Source organism: Onychostruthus taczanowskii, unplaced genomic scaffold (genome assembly GCF_017590055.1).
Source record: "Onychostruthus taczanowskii isolate IOZ18803 unplaced genomic scaffold, ASM1759005v1 scaffold117, whole genome shotgun sequence".
Lineage (NCBI taxonomy): Eukaryota > Metazoa > Chordata > Aves > Passeriformes > Passeridae > Onychostruthus > Onychostruthus taczanowskii.
Window position 1 is genome coordinate 531,041 of NW_024498318.1, and position 18,550 is coordinate 549,590.

At 54.9% G+C, this 18,550-nt stretch overlaps 1 protein-coding gene across 1 annotated transcript in view; it reads right to left on the minus strand.

Annotated features, from left to right (window-relative positions):
• Positions 1 to 1,912: 1,912 nt before the first annotated feature.
• Positions 1,913 to 18,550, minus strand: part of LOC121348266 (cytochrome P450 26B1) — an 18,776-nt gene continuing 2,138 nt past the window's right edge. Inside the window, exons 2-5 of the mRNA XM_041427590.1 lie at positions 6,641 to 6,916; positions 5,503 to 5,658; positions 4,122 to 4,403; positions 1,913 to 2,774 (exon numbers count right to left, since the gene is read on the minus strand). Coding sequence (XP_041283524.1) covers positions 2,382 to 2,774; positions 4,122 to 4,403; positions 5,503 to 5,658; positions 6,641 to 6,916 — 1,107 coding nt within the window. The 3' untranslated portion in view covers positions 1,913 to 2,381. The remainder of the gene's footprint in view (positions 2,775 to 4,121; positions 4,404 to 5,502; positions 5,659 to 6,640; positions 6,917 to 18,550) is intronic.

Below are 18,550 nucleotides of genomic sequence, written 5' to 3' on the forward strand. Positions count from 1 at the left end.
TGAAAAGAGCAATCGAGTGCTTCCAGAAAAGTCTACCCAAGAGATTTTGCCCATCTACCCGAGGGATTTGTCCTTAACCAGACCTTCCATCCTGGCTGTCCATCCCCCTCTCCAGCTTTCCCCTTTCCCAGCCCACTCATCCCCAAGCACAGATCCCAGATGGAAACGGGGGCTCCTGGAGGGCACCCATGGGGTTCTCACCCTACAGCTCACCCACCTTCCATCCCCATTCCCAAGTCCTGCAAAAACCATGGACACCTCCCTGTGCCTCTCCTGGGATGTTTGTCCTTCGGAGACTCCCATTCCCACCACATCCAGGTTTGCGCTCCCCTTTGCCTTTGGGGATATGGATCTCCACCCAGCTCCTTTTGGGAACGTTTTCTCTCCATCAGGGACAAGGAAACACCTGGAATCCCAACAGGGACTGAGCTAGTGGTGTTCAATTTAAAAATTCCAGGCTGGAAAACTCTGAGCCTCTGCTCCAGGGCTCCTGAGACCTTCTTGTGGGTTTGGCACGTTGGTCACCACCCGGGAATGAGGCTGGGATAGGAATGGGAATGGGGAATCCCAAAAGATCGGGAGTTTTATACCAGCTTGAATCAAGCTGTGCACCCTGGTGGGAGGGACCACCATCCCCTGGGATGCTCCAGGGGGGATTTCTGGCAGCTTGGCTGACGGCATTCCAACCTTAAGTGCTTCCCTTGGCTCCAAACCTGCCTCCCTCCTCCTTGCCCCCGCCAGCGCCACGCCGGCCAAGGCGGCCTCGCCTCCGCTCGCTTCACACTTCCCACCACCTTCCCAAGAGGCACCTCTTGCCAAAGAGGCAAAGGCACAACCTGCAAAGCCACCTGGTGAGCCACACCTGCCCCTTCTCCTTCCCCTTTCCAAGCCCTCGGACTTCTCTGGACCCCTGTGGAGCCGACAGCCAAGCTGCGGGATCGCTGCCCGTCACCGTCTCGGCCTCCTCGTGTTGCCTGTTCCACCTCGGAGGGTTGGGATGGGACAGGAGTGGGGCTGGATGGGCTGGAAAAGCTGCCCCAAGTCACGGAGGGATCTCCCAAGCTGGTGTTTGGCTCTGGTTGGAACCCAACACCTGCCCAGGTGCTCAGGGAGCTTGTGCTCCACACCCTCCCAACACAACCCTCGAAACTTCCAACTCATCCCAGAAGCCTCCTGCATGCAGAAAACCAAAATAAAATAATCCCCCCAGCAAATGGAAGGAAAGATACCTCTCAGTGGCTGCTGGCTTGTGCTGGAGAGGCTCTGGAATTCTCCTGGGATGCGGGGTGGGAGCTGACACGGAGCCCTCTCCTTCCTGCTGAGCTCTCCCGTTGCCAAAAAACCCCAAACACAAGACAAACAAATGCGTGCGTTGGCTTAATTCGAGAGATCACCTTTAATGCAAATGCCCCTGGCAGGAGCAGCCCCGGCGCCCCCAGGTGCCCCCAGAGCCGTGCTGGGGTCGGGGGCTGGTGCCAGCACCTTGAGGGGACAGCAAAGGCACCGAAATGTCCCCAAAGCCGGGTGCCTGTGCCCAGGGCTGGCGGGGGGCTGGGGAGGAGGGGGTGCTCACAGGCCGTGTAGCAGCAGCAGGATACTCAACGAGAGAAAAAAAATGGGCATCCCCCTCCCCAGAGCCTCAAAACATCTTGGAAAATGCAAATCTGCCTCTCCCGAGGCCTGGGGGATGACTCAGCCCCGGGCAAGACACCAGAGGGGATTTTTGGGAAGGAAAACGACCCCTCCTCCTCCCCAGCCTGCCCCGGCACCAGCGGGAGAGGGGCTGGGAATGGGCAGCGTTGTCTCCCCCTGGCCAAGGAAAGGCTCCAATGCCCTGGAACAAACAACACAACCAAACAAATGAAAAAAAAAAAAAAAACCAAAAAAAAAAAAAAAAACACCTCAAAAAACATAAAAACACTGTTATCACCAGCTAATTTAACACTGTTAAAAAAAAAAGGTCAGAGGTCACCCCAGAGCTGCCCCGGGACACCAGACCTCAGATCCTCGGCTGATTCCCAAGCCTTTCCCGCAGTCGGGCCTTCTCCTCCTGGCAGCAGAAGTGTTTTATAGATATTTATATATATATATTTATAATAATTAGATACTGTGTATGGTCGGCCATCCCAGCTCGACTCGGCTTTTGCGGATCTTCCTCCTTCCCGACGAAACAAGACGCCGCCACCCCGACCTTCTCCGCGTCCCGCGGGAAGAGTAAAACGCTTCCGGCAGCTTCCCTGCTGGAAAAGCAGTCCCGATCCGGAGGTGAGCGCCGTGGAGAAGGTCCTCATCCCTCTCTCCTCCCCTCCTGTCCATCCCCTCGCCCCCACCCCACCCCTGCCTCCCCCGGCTGCCCGTCCCTGGTGCCACCGGCGCGGGCTTTACACGGTGGCCCCCAGCATGGCGTCTGTGCCCGTCAGGATCTCGTTCTGGTTGGAATCCAGTCCGAAGAATTTGACCTTGAGTCCGTCAACCGGGTGGACCACGGGCACCAGGGTGATTTTGGGGAAAGTCCTGGTGGCGAGCTCGAAGCGGCTGGTGCTGGCCAGCTCGATGGCCAGAGCCTTGAGGAAAAGCTTGGCCAGGTGCTTCCCCAGACAGGTCCGTACGCCTCCTCCGAAGGGGAGGTAGTGGAACCTGCCGTCCTTGTCTTCGCTCCGGCCCTGCCCGAAGCGGTCGGGGTCGAAGACGTCCACGTCCTTGAAGACGGGAGCGGTGTCGTGGGTGTCCCGGATGCTGTACATCACGCTCCAGCCCTTGGGGATTTGGAAACCCTGCGGAGAGGCGGGAAGGGGCGGAGAGGAGAGCAGAGTGGGTCAATCCTGCTGGAGAGGGAGCGGGAACAGGGGGACGAGATAAAGGAATTTTGTTTCCATGGAATGATGGAATGGTTTGGGTTGGGAGGGACCCTAAACTGATCCTGGCCCACCCCGCTCCACAGGCAGGGACACCTTCCATCACCCCAGGGTGCTCCATGCCCTATCCAGACTTGGACACTACCAGGGATGTGGTATCCACAATCCCTGGGCAATTTGTGCCAGGCCGCACCACCCTCACAGTTTTCCTTGCTTAGTCCTATTTCTTTTGAGTTTATCCCTCAAGTGTGATGCAGATTTAAAGGAAAATCAGACAGCACAACACAAAGAGATGCGAATCCTGGCTTCATTCCTCCCTCCATCCCAAGGATTCATGGGATGATCCATCTATTTATTTGCTTTGTGGTCACTGGCAGGAGCTGCCTACCAGGAACCCCGTGGTGCTGAGCAGGGGAAGCAGCTTCTCCCGTGCCATGCCCCACACATCAGCCAGCCCTTTCCAGAGCATCCCAGAGCATCCCAGAGGATCCCACAGCATCCCACACCCCGCTGCCTGTCAGCACCACACACCCAACACCCACGTCGGGGCCTGGGCGATGAGAAATGGGGTGGATTTATCATCCCCTGAGCACTTTAAAAGGTCTCTGACTCAAACCACTGCATTAGGAGGATTTACAGTGACAAGGCAGCTCCCGAGATTTTGTTTTGCTGGGAGGAAATTCCAGCCATGGTGGTGACTAATCCGCCTGTCATCCGGCAGCCTGGAGATGCCCTTTGCCGTAAACCTTTCCCCTGTCACACCCCAGCTCAGAATTTGGCGTCACTGTCACGAGCTGGGCTTTGAAGCATCACACCCGTCTGCTCTTTGACAGCTCCACGCATCCCTTGCTCCACATCCCATCACTGCTGGATCTGGAGCAAATCCCATTGCCGGAATCACAGAATTAATTAGGCTGCAAAAGCCTTTCAGATCATCACGTCCAAACTGTGAGCTAACACCACCTCATCCACTAAACCGTGGCACTGAATGCCACATCCAGGCTTAAACCCCTCCGGGGATGGTGACTCCACCACCTCACCCCATTCCAATGCCCAACCACTCTTTCTGGGAAGAACTTTTTCCCTAATATCCAGCCCAAACTTCCCCTGGTCCAGCTTAGGGCTGCATCCCTTTATCCTACCACTGGTTGCCTGGGAGAAGGACTTAATTAGGCAGGACTTCATTTATCCCCTCGGAGGTCTCCTCTAAGCCAGGCTCAAGCCAGCCGGGCTGTTTTGGGGAGCTCGGGGTGCAGCACTACTCACGTCCAGCTCGAAGGTCTGCAGCACGGTCCGGTACCCCCCGGAGATGGGGGTGAAGAGCCGCAGAACCTCCTTGATGACGCAGTCCAGGTACTGGAGGCCGTTGATGTTGTCCAGGCGCAGGGAGCCCTCGCAGATGCAGCCATTGTGGAGGATCCCTTTGCTCCGCAGCTCCTCCCGCAGCTTCTCCAGCACCCGCGGGTGTTTGAGGAGCTGCATGATCAGGGAGGTGCTGGCGCTGGCCGTGGTGGCGTAGGCGGCGAAGATGAGCTCCAGCGTGCCGTCCTGGGGGGCAGGAGAAAGGCCGGGGTGAGACACAGGGGTGGGGCAGAGGGGCCACCAGCCTCAGCGCCTCAAGGTGCCGCGGGGTGTTCTTCTCCCCAAAAGATTTCCATCCTGGCCTCGGAATCGTGGAATGGTTTGGGTTGGATGGAAGTTAAGGATCAACTTGTTCCAGCCCCAGGGACAACTCCCACTGTCCCAGGGTGCTCTAAGCCCTGCCCAACCTGGCCTTGGATGCTCCCAGGGATGGAGCAGCCACAGATTCTCCCAAAAAACAGCAGCTCCAAAGATTTAAGATCCAAAGGGGCTGAGTGAGCTGAGGAACGATCACATCACAAAGCTGGGAGAGGGAAAAATGGAATGTGGAGGGAGATGGATTCTACTCTGGTGGTGATTTCCCACCCATCAGGACGGATGAGGGAAATCTGGGTAGAGTTTGTGTCCATTGTTAATGGCCTGGGACACTTCCAGGGATGGGGCAGACAGAGCCTGGTCACGTTTAACTGGAAGGTGACTCTTTGGACAGCCACCATGAGGAGCTTCACACAGAACCCCTGAGGATCAGACAAAAACCCAGGAGATGGCTCCTGGCATGCCACGGCCCTGCTGCAGATAAGAACCTGCTGAGGGGCTCCTGTGCCCTGCAAAGGAGGCACCAGGAGAAGTGGAAAGGTCAGGGGATGCAGCTGATCAAGGCTTCCATTGTGACCAGGGAGGTTCAGGTTGGATATCAGGAAGAATTCCTTTCCTGGAAGAGGGGCAAAGCGTTGGAAGAGGCTGCCTGGGATGACGATGGAGTCACCATCCCTGAAAGCATTCAAAAACCCAGTGGAGGTGGAATTTCGTGGTATGGTTTAGTGGGGATGGAGGTTGGCCTTGGTGATCTTGGAGGTCTTTCCAAGCTTAATGATTCCATGGAACGCTTTGTAGAAAGGGCTGGGCACAACCAGCAAACGAATAAAGCAACTGGTTTGGATTGCATCCACCAACACATCGTGGTCCCCCAGCTCTCAGGTCTGCCCCAAAAGTTCCTCCTTGGAGCATCCCTCACTTTTCCCTTCAGGAAGGCCCTGCCCAAGGGGGCCCCAGGGAAGAGCTTTACCTTCAGCTCCTGCATGGTCAGCTCCTTGCCGTGCTCCTTCCCGCTCTCTATCAGGATGTCCAGGGCGTCGGCGTAGTCCTTGCCCTGCGTGTTCTGCAGCTTCTCCTGGATGGCTTTTTCCAGGCCCTTCTGCAGCGTCTCCCGGGCCCGGATTCCCTGTGGAGCAGGAAGCGCTCAGACCACGCCACCAGCAGCACCTTGCCCATCCCAGGAGCTGCAGGCGTGCTCAGGACAGGTCCGAGCCATAAAAGCAGAGGCTCAAAGAGGGGTGTGAAGATGTTGGAGGTGTCCCCTGGGCAGGAGGAGTGAAGCCGGAGTGGGGGAGATCACAGGAGGAGCAATCAACACCTAGGTGTAAATGACGGGTCAGGGCTGGGAGCCCCTGTCCGGCACCGGTTCACAGCCCCCGGCTCCTCCTGGGATGTATGGAAATCCCTGGGAAAATCGTCTCTCAAAGGAAAGCCCATTCATCCCAAAGAATCCTCTTCCCGAGCAATTTGATCACCTGGTCCCAGTAAAGCAATTCCTACAGGAGTGCAGCTGCTCGGGGCTAACCTGCTGCTGGGAATGATTCCGGGCTCCAAGGGGATGGAATGGTTCCCATGGGCAAATAGCAGTAAAAGAAAATGCAGGGATATCAGAAAAATAAATTTTGAACCCATGTATTTCTGTTATCAAAATTCCTCATGGAGAAAAAAAATTATGATTTTATGTCTGTTTTTTTGTTATGTTTTCGTTTTGCGTGTTTCATCATAAAAACTGAAATACTCCAGGAATTAGAAGGACCTGTTTTAGTTTTGGGAATTACAAGGATCTGTTTTAGCTCCCGGAACTACGAGGACCTGTTTCACTCCAAGGGAATTAAAAGGAGAAGGGTCCCACAAACTAAAAAAACACAGGCAAATTGCCAAATGAGGAAAAACACAAATTAAATCTGGACAAGTCCTGACTATTTCCTGTTACCAAACCACTCCAGCCACCAAGGAACAGATTTTCCCCTGCCTTCTCCACCAAATCAGGAATTGTGGCCCAAAACGGACTCCTTGAGGTCAGAGGATGAGAAATCCCACCAAGAACGGGCAAAGGCGCGGATTAATCGCCGCCCATTAATTAAGTGAGAACCCGACCCCAGTCTCACCCTCCGGTAGCCGCTGAAGGGCAGGTCCACGGGCAGGGAGAAGACGTTCTCCACGAACTGCTGGTAGACCTCGAAGAGGCGGCCGAGCTCCTCGTCCGGGATGCGGAAGCCCAGCAGGACGCGGATGGCCATGCGGAACGTCAGCTTCTGCGCCTCGTGGTACACGTTGATGGACTCGGGCGTGCTGCTCCAGGCCCGCAGCGTGTCCTTGATCACCAGCTGGATCTTGGGGAGGTAACTCTCCAGAGCCTCGTGGCTGAAAATCTTGGAGAAAACCTACGGGAAACAGCAAGGAGAGGTTTGTCCACAGCCCCAACAGGCATGGCCTTCTCCAAGGTGTCCTACCAAGAATGTCACCATTCTGAACTCTTCATCCAGTTCCCAAAAAAGCTGGCAGAAACAGCAGCTCCTCCCGAGATTCCCACCACGACCATCACAACTGGGAGTAACGGAGCAAACCAGGATGGGAGGAATTCCTCCATCCCACATGTGGCAGGAAGGACAGAGATGGCTTTCCGTGTCCAAAGGATCCCAGCTCTGTTCATCCCATGGTTTGGGTATCACTAATGCACCTTTTCCACAGGGATTCTCCAGCGTCCAACACGGACAAACACAAAGGGAAAACACAACTCTCCCAACGGGAAGCACTGACAATTCCTCCCACCTCTCCATCACCTTTTCCTTTTTTTTTTTATTTTTTTTGCCTTCACGGATGCAAAACGAAGCAAAATAATTATTTTGGAGCCTTTAGGATCTCTGTGGAATCTGGCTGAACTCCGACAGGGGTTCAAGCGGGGAAGAGCCTCTGCACGTACGCAGAGGCCACGATCGCCCTCAGCTCATTTCCTTGGGAAACCAGGGAAAAAAAAAAATTCCTGATGTCAGCAGCCAGCGTTAATTTAAGCCCTGCGAGTAAACAGTGAGCAGGACTGGGCCTCCCCAGGTCCCCCACGCTAACGGCTCCTTACTCCAATTTTTTTCCTCCAATTTGGGCCCGGGCCCGCTCGAGGAGCTCAGCAATGCCAGGAATGTCCCTTCCCGGCACAGCAGCGCTTTCATTCGGCATTCCCGCCGCATCCCTCGCCGAGCAAGGGGGGAAAGTGCTGTTTGTTTATTTTTTATTAACCTACACACACGCACGGGGCAGGGCGCACACGCACCGCAGGCCTCCAGGAAAATCCAATTAAACCAGGATTCCAAGGAGGGAGCTGCGCGCCGGAGCCTCCACCGGTGGCCGCTTCCCGGCGGGAATGGAGGCGAGGTGGGGGGGCTGCCAAGTTATCAACCCACCGAGAGGAGCGAAATCAAAGCCGCCCCCTCTTTTCCATGAGCGCCGGGCTCGCCGGAGCTGTAAATGTGAGAATTTCCTCCGCAGTCAGCACTCCAAGGGAAAGGTAATATTTTCCTGGCTGCGACCCCTCATTGCTAATGCCCGGCGTTCCCTGGGAGTTTGTTTGGTGAAAAAACACCTCTGTCCCCTCGCAGCTCCGGGCAGGAGCCTCCGCAAGAGCCGCTTCGCAGCGCCCCAGGTTGAGCCCCCAGTAAAACTCAGCCGCCCGGAGCGGAGCTGCCCGCAGAAATCCCGGGATGCGAGGATGGATAGGGAAGAGAATCCGACCGTGGGGACAGGGAGCCATCCCTGGATGGCCGCAGAGAGCCGAGGCATGAATGAATGAGAGGAGGAATCAATGAATGAATGAAAGAACAGCAGGGAGCGGGACGGGGCCGCCTCCTGCCTGCATCCAGCGCCGCTCCAGCCTGGAAAGGCGGCGGCGTTCGGGCATTTTCTGCTGGAAAAAGCAGCAGGAAAAGCTGGAGGGGGTAAAGCCGAGACCGTCGGCTGCGTGGGGAAGGTGGGGAGGGAATGGGGAAGGTACAAGGGAGTGGGGAAGGGACGGCTCCTTTGTCCATGAGCAGGACACCGGGTCTGATGCAGATCCAGGATCCATGAGCTCTTCCACAGGATGGGACAAGACCACCTGGCGAAGGGACACCGCTGTGTCCCCATCCAGCTCTCACCTGCCCTTCATCCATGCTGAGGAGCTTGGAATAAGGACAGAAGCTCCCAGTGAATAACCTGAAACAATTCCCGTGCCTCAGTTTCCCCAGCTGGAAGCAAGGCCAGTGAGGGGACAACTTCTGCTTTAGGAGCACCGGGTCTACGTCCCTGCTGGGAGCCACCAGCCCGGTGGAGGTGGCCTTTGGGGGCTCCTGGCCTCGTCCTTCCCCGGCATCCCCCACAGGAGGAGCACCCGGGGACCCCCTGCTCCCTGAAGGAGGGACACAGACGTGCCTCTGGTCCCAAAACAGCTGCCGAGCTGTGGGGGGCTGGATCCACACCCCTGGATCAAGCCAAGCTTCCCAAGAGGAAAGATCCTGTCCTAAGGATTGGTGTGAACAGGAGGGAAGAGAAAACCGAGCCCCTGATGGGATCAGCACGAACCTGACCAGGGGCAGGTTAAGCGCCGGGGGGTGAGGGAGATTTTGTTCTTTCTCTGCAATTTTTGGGAGCTCTCCCCGTGCCAGGAGGCTCCTCCAGCTGGCTGCTCCCTGGAGCTCCCAACCGAGCCCCGGCCGCGCTGCTCCGTCCCGGCCGCCGCCGCCGCGCTCGCACCGCCTAATCCCACATGTCAGCAGATCCTTCCCCGGCCAGACACAAGTCTGGATCCCCTTCCAGTCACCTCCAGTTCAACCCTGCATCTTTCCAGTTGATTAAAAAGGAGGAGAAGGCAGCCAACTTTCCCCGACGAACCCCGGCGCGTTCCCAGCCTAAAATTCCTGCGCCCTCTAGTGAAGTGGAGCCGAGCGGCTCGGCCGCTCCAGGAGCGAATCCAGGCAAAGCCGAGGAGAATCGGGGCAAGAAAAAGTTGTTCCAGAGCTGCCGAGAGGCAAAATCATCTCTAAGCTCAGCTTTGTTAACCCTGAGATGCCTCAGCCCGGCTGTGGCGGCACCCAGCCACAAGGGATCACAGCAGGTCCAGGATTTTTTGGGGATGCTGGAAAGAGTTTTTCCATGTTGGGGTATGTCCCAAAAGAGCCAAATCTGGGAACTTGCTCCATCTAAAGGTGCTCATTTCCACCCTACACCCACACTGACGGAGACCCCACCACCCAGCGAGTCTGGCTGCAACTTTCCCACTCCGCCTCACATGGAAAAAGGATATTTATGGTTTTCCAAAGGCAGAAAATGTCTTCCCAGTGCCTCAGCTCCAGCTGCATGTGACAGCAAAGTGCCCCCAGCCCCAGCTGGAGAACGCCCCAGCCCCATCCTTAAACCACAGCCAGGGAATTTGAGGGAATTCTGTGAGCTCCAGCAGTGATTCCATGCACGGTTGGGGTTTTGGGACCATGTTTCCCATGGCTTTCTCCTTCCCACTCCAATCCCTGCCTTTTGCCATCCATGATTCCCAGGCCCCTCGCTCCCACCTGGCTCCCACAAGAGGGAATGGAGCTTTCCTCCCCTGGAAAACTGAAATTTTGGGATCAGCCACCTGCATCCCATCCAGCCTGGAGCCGCTGGCCCGACCAAAGGGAGGCGGGATGAGCCTGGAAATGTTTTCAGGAACCAATTTGGCATCTGCCGAGGTTTGGCTGACAGGAGACGTCGGGAAGCATCCAAAGCAACATCTCAACCTGGATTCGTCCTAATTCTTCCCACATTTCCAAAGACCAGGCTGTGTTTGTCCCAGCCCTGTCCCATCACCACATTATCCTGGATGTCTGCCCCTCTCCAGAGCCCATTCCCATGCTCCAGCGGGCTTGGAAACCGGGATATTTTTGGAGGTGGTTCATGGGCAAGAGGCCCTCCTGGTACTGGGAGCATGAACAAAGGGAAAGCACAGCAAAAAAATTGGAAAGGCACCACAAAAGGAGAGAAAATTCCAAAAAATCCCATTCCTGCCCGGACACTCTGTTTATAAAAGGTTCAGCCTTTGCACACAGCAAAGAATTGATTCCTTTTCTCCCCTTTTTCCCTGGAAAATGGAGCACATGAAAGGCTCCATCCTGGAGGAATCCAGGCTCTCGTGAACGCTCCAGCCTCCAACAGGAGTCTGGGAACAGGAGCTGGAGCCTCCAGGCTAAAAGAAATGACATGCCTTTGCCAAAGGCTCTTACACTGAAATTCGAATGATTCCCAGAAAAATCTGCTGGAAAAAATGGAAGGATCATTTCAGACCCTCGGGTCATGTCATGATGCACCTTTGAGGGCTGTCCCTGCCCGTGATTTTTCCATGTTAAAAAAAAAAAAAAAAAAGGATTATGAGAAACCCCAGCATTTCCAGTCAAGTTCAGAATAAGATGAAGGCCAAGATCTGCATTTCCCCACAACTCAAAAATATCCATGTTCAAGAATCTCTCCTAGAAATCCCCCACATGGCATGGGAGGATTTCGATCCCAAACCCTTTAAGGCCCTGCTTTCAATCCTGAATTTTCAAGGCTGAGTTGTTAAAGAGACTGCGAGGGAGAGCCAGGACCAAGGAGGACCTGCCTCAGCAGCTCCTCTGCAAAACTCCCTCAGTGTCCCAAAAATTTCATCCCCAGCAAAATTCCATCAAGAAATTTCAGCTTCTCGGCCGAATTTATGGGGATACCAAAAGGCACTGGGATTCTTTAGCTTGGGAATGATGCTCCGAGTGTCCTCTGCCTTTTGTTTATGGAGAAAAAGGAGAATAAAATTCACCTCACGCTCCTCAAGGAGGGAGAATGATCCCACATCCGTGGATGCCACGGGAAAGAAATGGGAGCTGTGTCCAGAGAAAAGGGATCAGAAAGTGGGATCAGCCGGCCGGGATCCAGCTGAGATCCCTGTGGATGGAGCTGTGGGGAAGGAGAATCCCACAAACCCAGCGGGCACGGTCAGAGCTCTCTTTCCTCAGGGAATCATGGAATGGTTTGGGTTGGAAGAGACCTTGAAGATGTAATTCCGACCCCTGGGATGGATCAGTGCCTGTGGTGTGGGCATGAAGGATTCCCTGGAGACAAGGAGGGGGAGAACAGCTTTCCCAGGGAACCAGTGGAAGTGAAATATCAGGAGGAAAATCCCAGTTTTTACTGAGCCAAAGGGTTTTCCTGGAGCGCAGAGAGAGGACAGAAGGGAAGGATCCCTATGGATTTAAGCAACCCAGAGCAGGGATTCTCCTAGAGACAAAGCCAGACTTAAAAATAAACCAGCCCTTGGTCCAGCCAAGAATTCCAGAAACTGGGAACAGAGCAGAGCAAGAGGTGGTGACACTCGGGAGGGGATGAGTGAGGAATTCCCAATCCATGATGCAGCCACTTCATCCCAAAGGAATAAAAACCCCTTCCAGAGCATGCACTGTGTCGTGGCAGGAATAAGGGGAAAAAGCTTGGAAAAGGGATTCCTCTAAGGAAATCCTGAGGATTGCAAGGCATCCACGGGATGAGCGAGCACCCGAGGAGATCCCACAGAGCAGGCGAGGGTTAAAGCTGCTCCAGGGAGGGGGTGGCAGGGCCTGAGGGGACCCCACAAGGTGATCCCGACTTTAGGCCACCCTACAAGGAGAAGGAAGCTGGAGAACCAGCAGCTGAGAGAGATTTTTATGGGAAAAATTCCACCTGGGAAGTGACGGAGAGCGGCCTTACCACCAGAGGGATAAGTGGAATGTCACAAACCACAACCGAGGAGGTTCCTATGAAGGATGGATGGAAAAAAACAAAGGGACGACGGTGCAGGATGGATCCTGACTCCCTGACATCCCTGGGATCAGCTCCCCATCCCTCTGGAAGTCGAGCCTGGATTGCAGCTCCACCCTGCTGCTGCCCAAGGAGGGGCTTCACCTTCTCCATGTCTCCCAAGACACCCAAAAACTCCCACCCTGGAAGGTGGAAAATCCAAATTTGGGGATCCCAGGGAATCCCACAGCCACAATCCTGCTCCACCAGCACAGCGGGCTTGGAGCTCGTAGGGAGTTTTGGGCCAGAAGGCACCATGAAATCCCCCAAATTTCTGTTTTAGATGGAGCTCCTCCATTTGTCTTTTTTTTTTTTTTTTTTTTAATCCCTTGGAATGACTCTGGATTTACACCCCTGGAGGTGACAGAACTCCTTGCTCTAAAGTCAAGGAGCCAACCCAGCCCAGGAATTCTTCCCCTGGAAAAGGAGTTCTGCTCCATGCATGGAAGATTTTCCCTGCTCCAGAGGCTTTTGCCCATGGATTAAGGACATGGAGAAGGAGCTGGAGCTGGTGGCAGCTGGAATTCGGCCTGTTTGATATAATTTTGGGAGCTGGCTCCCATGGATTGGGATGGTTTCTTTTCCACTACAGGCACACAGAATAGACCGGGAGGCTTGGATAGACACAAAAAAAAAAAAAAAAAAAAATCCTAAAAACCCTAAAAAAAAACCTTTTAACAACCTCAGTCCAGGTTTTTTTGTCGAAAAGATCCATTCCTGCCACCTCCCATCGCTCCTTCCTCCCCCATCCCGATCCCGATCCTTCCCTGCCCCCCAGCAGCTGGTTTATATTTGCCCGTAAATTTATGGCCCCTTTTGTGTTCTTAATCCCCTCGCAAACGATATGAAAGCCTCGGACCTTTCCACTCGGTGCTAATGAGCTCAACACTTGCGTGCCTCGGAGGCAGGGCATTAATTGCGGTGTGTTAATGAGCGATGGAGCTTTGGACACTGAGACAAACCAGGGCCGCTCCTCCGCTCCGCTCCCTGCTGCTCCCTCCTGGAATCCCTGCATGTCTCCCCAGCAATCCCAAGGATTGCTTTTATTTTATTCCATCTTTGCCTTTTAATTTGTTTTAATTTTTTTTTTTTTCCTGAGCCGGCTGTGACTATTTTGGGATGGCTCTGCTGGAAGACGAGTCTGGTGCTCTCCTGCCAAGCTGGATGATCCCGAGGAAAGCCTGATCCCACCTTTCCCTGGACATCCTGGGAATCTCCTTCCTGGCCCTGGGCGCTGCTCAGACTTGACCTAAACCCTAAAGGTCACGTCCTGGTCATTCCCAATTCCCATTTCCTTCTCCACCAGGATCCCTTGCAGGCACAGGAGTGCAGAATTCCAGCTTCCTGCTGGAATTAGATCCCATAAAAGCAGAGGCTGCCATATCCCTAAAATCAGGTTTATTTTGCCCTCATTCACCCCAGAATCAACCCTACCAAAATCCGGGGTTTTCCAGGTGGAAATGGGAATTGAAGAGGTTGACAAGGACAAGATGGGATCGGATGAGACAAGGATGGAGGGAGGAGCCAGGGTGGGACAAGAGTGGGATGGGGAGACCCCCAGAGCATGGAGCAGGATCTGGAATGATCCCACCAACCCTTCCCAGGGAGTTCGAGCAGGAGCTCCAATCCCAAGGGATGACATTCATCTGTCACAGGGCGGGCAGGGACAGGAATCTGCCACCAAAAACCCGGAGCAAAGACCCTGCTCATCCACCGGGGTGGCTCCTGAGAGGAGCCTGGAGGTGACTCCAGACAAAAATTCCACTGTGGAGCTCCGGCTCCAGCAGGGGTGGCCCAGATCCCTCTCCAACATCAACACAAACTCCGTGATCCAGCAGCAGGAGCAGCCTGGCCGGGATAAATATCTCCCAGATATGTTTCTCCCAGAAAAGTGGGAGAGGAGTTAGGAGCTGCTGTTGGTTGTTCCTTGTGAGCTGCTCTGGTCACCCAGCTCTGTCCAAGGAGAAAGCTGGAGCCAACGCCAGGGATATCTACACTGAAGCCATTCCATGGGGCAGGAATTTTCCCCATTCCCAGCCCTCCATCCTGCCCCAGGCTGACTCCAAACCCTCTCAGCAACTGGAGGGTTCATTTCCCAAAACAGGGATATATTCCTTAATTTAGAGGAATTTTCAGCACCAGTGATATCTGCAGTGGAGGCATTCCCTGCTGCAGGAATTCCCCATTCCCAGCCTTCCATCCCTGCCCCAAGCTGATTCCATATCCTGCAATTCCCTCTCTGCAACTGGAGAGTACATCTCCCAAAACAGGGAGGTTTCCTCCAATTTATAGGAATTTTGACAGCCTCCTGGATGGGAAATTGGATAAATTTGGGATGGGAAAAAGCTTCCGCAGGGTTAGGACTGGGGTGCTCCTGAGAACCTCCTGCATCCCAGAATCCTTTACCAACACCTACAGGATCAGCACTTCTGGATATTCTGTATGGAACGGGATAACGAATCCATAAAGATCCCAAAAAACAGCTGGGACACAGAAACAGGAAAGAGAGAAGAGCTCCAACATCTGGATCATCCCACCCTATCCCTGATCCCACCCAGCGGATCCAGCGGGAATTCGCTGATCCCGGAATTCCAGCGAGGAGCTGAAATTCCTTGGAAAGCTCCAGCGAGCAGCTGATCCCTGGCAGGATCCCAGAACCCTCCCGCAAGAACATGTTGGGTTTGGAGCTCATCTCCACATCCCGGTGACAATCTGGAGAGCGCGGATCGCCTGCCAGGGAATGCTGGAAGAGGAGCTGCTGGAAATAAATGCAGCTCCGTGGGGTTTTGGGAAGATGAGGGGGATTTACGGCCGTGGACAAGAGCTGGAGATGATCCCGAGTGGCTGGAAGCGCAGCAGAGGTGGGTTCCACGCTCTGCTTTTCCTCATTTTGGCCAAAATCCTGTGCCAGGTGAGGAATTCCGTGTCAGTTCCTGGCAGGATCAGGGAATTGGGAAGGGACAAGCGAAGGGTCGAGCTGGGAGATGAAGCAAACCCGGAATCCGAGAGGTCACCGAACACCCGAAAACCCCACAATGCTTCAGACTGGATCATCATCCACCAAAAAGATTTCCCAGGAAATCCTCTCTCCACGGAGCTTCCAACTGCTCCAAAGCTTTCCATGAACCTCCCAAGAGCAGCCCCCTCCCTGTGGAAATTGGGGAATCCCGTGGAAAATTCTGCCTTTTCCAAGTTCTTCCCTTGCTTCCCTGGCAGGTCAAGAGGAAAACTTGGGCTCAGTTTAGGATTTAAGCTCCTCCTAGGTCCAATTCCTTTCTCCTGAGAGCTCTCTGAATTTCAGGGTGGGGAGAGCTGGAAGCTGGAGCGGTGGAACAACAAAAACTCGGGAATGACGAGCTCAGGAGAGGCCACACCTGAAGGAAGAAGCCTTGATCTGCTCCTCAGGATCTTGATAAGAGCAGAATAACCAATTTTAACCCCATTAGAGGCAGGCTCAGCTTATCTCCGAGTGCAGCTCGGGGATGGGTTTTTAGGGAGAAGAGGATTCCCTAAATCGGGATCAGCCCAGGATGGGTGGGGTGGGAGGTGCTCGACTCCCAAAAGAAGCAATTAGCAGGTGATAGAGGGAAGAAATGAGGCTAAAACTCCCGAATTCCAGAACTGGGCAGGCTGGACTCAATCTCCAGCTGATGAAAGGGAAAACTTGAAAAAAGAATTAACTCCCAGAATGTCACAGATCCCAGGAAAAGAGTTTGTGGGAGCTCAAGGAGCGGGAGAAGGAGCCAGGGTTATCCTGGGACAGAGTTTTGTTGGAATACCTGAGCTCGGGAGGCTTTTGGCCACCCCTGATGCAGGAATTAGGATTTAGGAGTTAATTAGGATTTAGGAACGAATTAGGATTTGGGATCCTTGCCGGCTTGGAATCACAAGTGATGCCAAAAATCATGGAATTGTGGAACGGCTTGAGTTGGAAGGGGCTTTGAAGATCATCGGTTGCACTCCCTGTCATGGCCAGGGACAGCTCCCAGGGTGCTCCAAATCCCATCCCAGCCTTGGGCACTGCCAGGGATGCAGGGGCAGCCACAGCAAACCTGGGAATTCCATCCCAACCCCTCCCAACCCTCCCAGGGCACAATTCCTTCCTAACATCCAGCATCCACGCAGGATGCAAAAAGCGTTTTGAGGAGCACAGTGGAGACCTTTAGGGCCGAGAACATTCCAAAAGCTTTGGGTTTCAGAGTGTGGGGTTGGCCACGTGGTTTTTCCCAGCAGGAAAAACCCGGGAGTGAGAACACCAGGAAGAGCCGCGGAGGAGAGAGGAAACCTCCGCCGGGTTTGTGCCCAGCCCGGCCCTGGTGCCAATCCCAAAGCCACCAGGATCCCACAGAGGGCAGGCCTCCCTTTTCCATGACCCCATAACCCACAGTCCCCTGGGCCCTTTCCCGAGGCCGGAATTCCGTGGTTTTATCCAGGCAAGCAAAGGCCACTTTGGATGAGCAAAAAATAAACCAGAGGCGCAGGAGGGTGAAAGGAGCAGGGAATGGGCATGGAGACACCTGCAGATCTCTGCCTGATCCTGCTTAACCCTCCTTGGATAGGGAATAAACCCTCCTTGGATAGGGAATAAACCCACCCTGGATAGGGAATAAACCCTCCTTGGATAGGGAATAAACCCACTCTGGATAGGGAATAAAATCTCCTTGGATAGGGAATAAACCCACTCTGGATAGGGAATAAACCCTCCTTGGATAGGGAATAAACCCACTCTGGATAGGGAATAAAATATCCTTGGATAGGGAATAAACCCTCCTTGGACAGGGAATAAACCCTCCTTGGACAGGGAATAAACCCATCTTCCTCCTGGATGGAGGCAGCCCCATCACCACCCCCTTGGTAGGAAAAATATCTCCATTTTTAAGGAAAAAACCCCAGAACTGGAGGGGCTGAGCTGGTCCTGGTTTGGGGCAGGGACAGCCACAGCTTCTTTTGTGGTGTCACTCCTAAAAATTGTGACTAACGGGTGTCATGTGCTGTTTGTTTTCCCGTCATCTCCCCCAGGAGGAAAGAGGGAAGGAATTTTCGGAGGTTTGGAAAGGATTTCACAGCCTCCAAAATAGAAAACGCTGCTGGAGCAGGGACTCGGCCCCGGGGCAGGGATGGGGATGGCCTCGTGTCCCCAACAGTGTCACCAGGGCTGTGAGGGAGACACCCCCCCCTTCATCCCAAATCATTCCCAGCCCAGATCCAGCTGGGAAGGAGCCCCTGGGGTGTGACAGGCACGGCACCGCTGCCACCAGCCCTGCAGTGGGGGGGGACACGGGGGCTGTCCCCAGCTCTGCCGGGGCTCAGCACCCCAAACCTCGCTGGGACTCTGAGGGGGGGGACACAAGAGGGGCTCAGCACCCCAAACCAGGCTGATCTGGGGGTGTCACCTCAGGGGGACACAAAAGGGGCTCAGCACCCCCAAACCAGCTGCCCCTGGGGGCTGCAAGGGGAGGGTGTCACTTGTGGGGGACACAAAAGGGTCTCAGCACCCCCAAGCCAGGCTGATCTGGAGGTTAAGGGGAGGGTGTCACCTCTGGGGGGCACAAAAGGGGCTCAGCACCCCCAAATCAGCTGCGCTGGGGGCTCTAAGGTGACACAAAAGGGTCCCAGCACCCCAAACCAGGTTGATCTGGGGGTTCTGAGGGGGGGTGTCACTTGTGGGTGACACAAACGAGTCCCAGCACCCCAAACCAGGCTGATCTGGGGGTGTCACCTCTGGGGGACACAAAAGGGTCTCAGCACTAATCTGGGCGTTCTAAGGTGACACAAAAGGGTCCCAGCACCCCCAAACCGGCTGCCCTGGGGGTGTCACAGGGGGACACAAAGGTCTCAGCCCCCCGCCCTCCAACCACGGCTTCACCCCAGAATCCCCACCCTCATCCCAAATTCCCTGAGATCCCAGGAAGGTCTCAGCACCACCCCCTCCACCAGAAGCCCCTCGGGGTGTCCCTGCAGTGCGGGTGGGGGGGGTCACAATCCCTGGGGTCGTCCCCCCCCCCCCCCCCCCGGTGCCACATCGCCCTTTGAAGAGCCCTCCCCGCCGCCCTTGTCACGCGTGTCCCCATCGCGGGGTCCTGGGGTGACACGAGTGTCCCCATCCCCACCCCATCCCGAGCAGCCCTGAAATTCCTCAAGGGAGCAGCGCGCGGGGGGGAAAGGGGAAAAAACCCGAAAAAATGAAAGGGGGAGGGAAACGGGGGTGGGGGGGG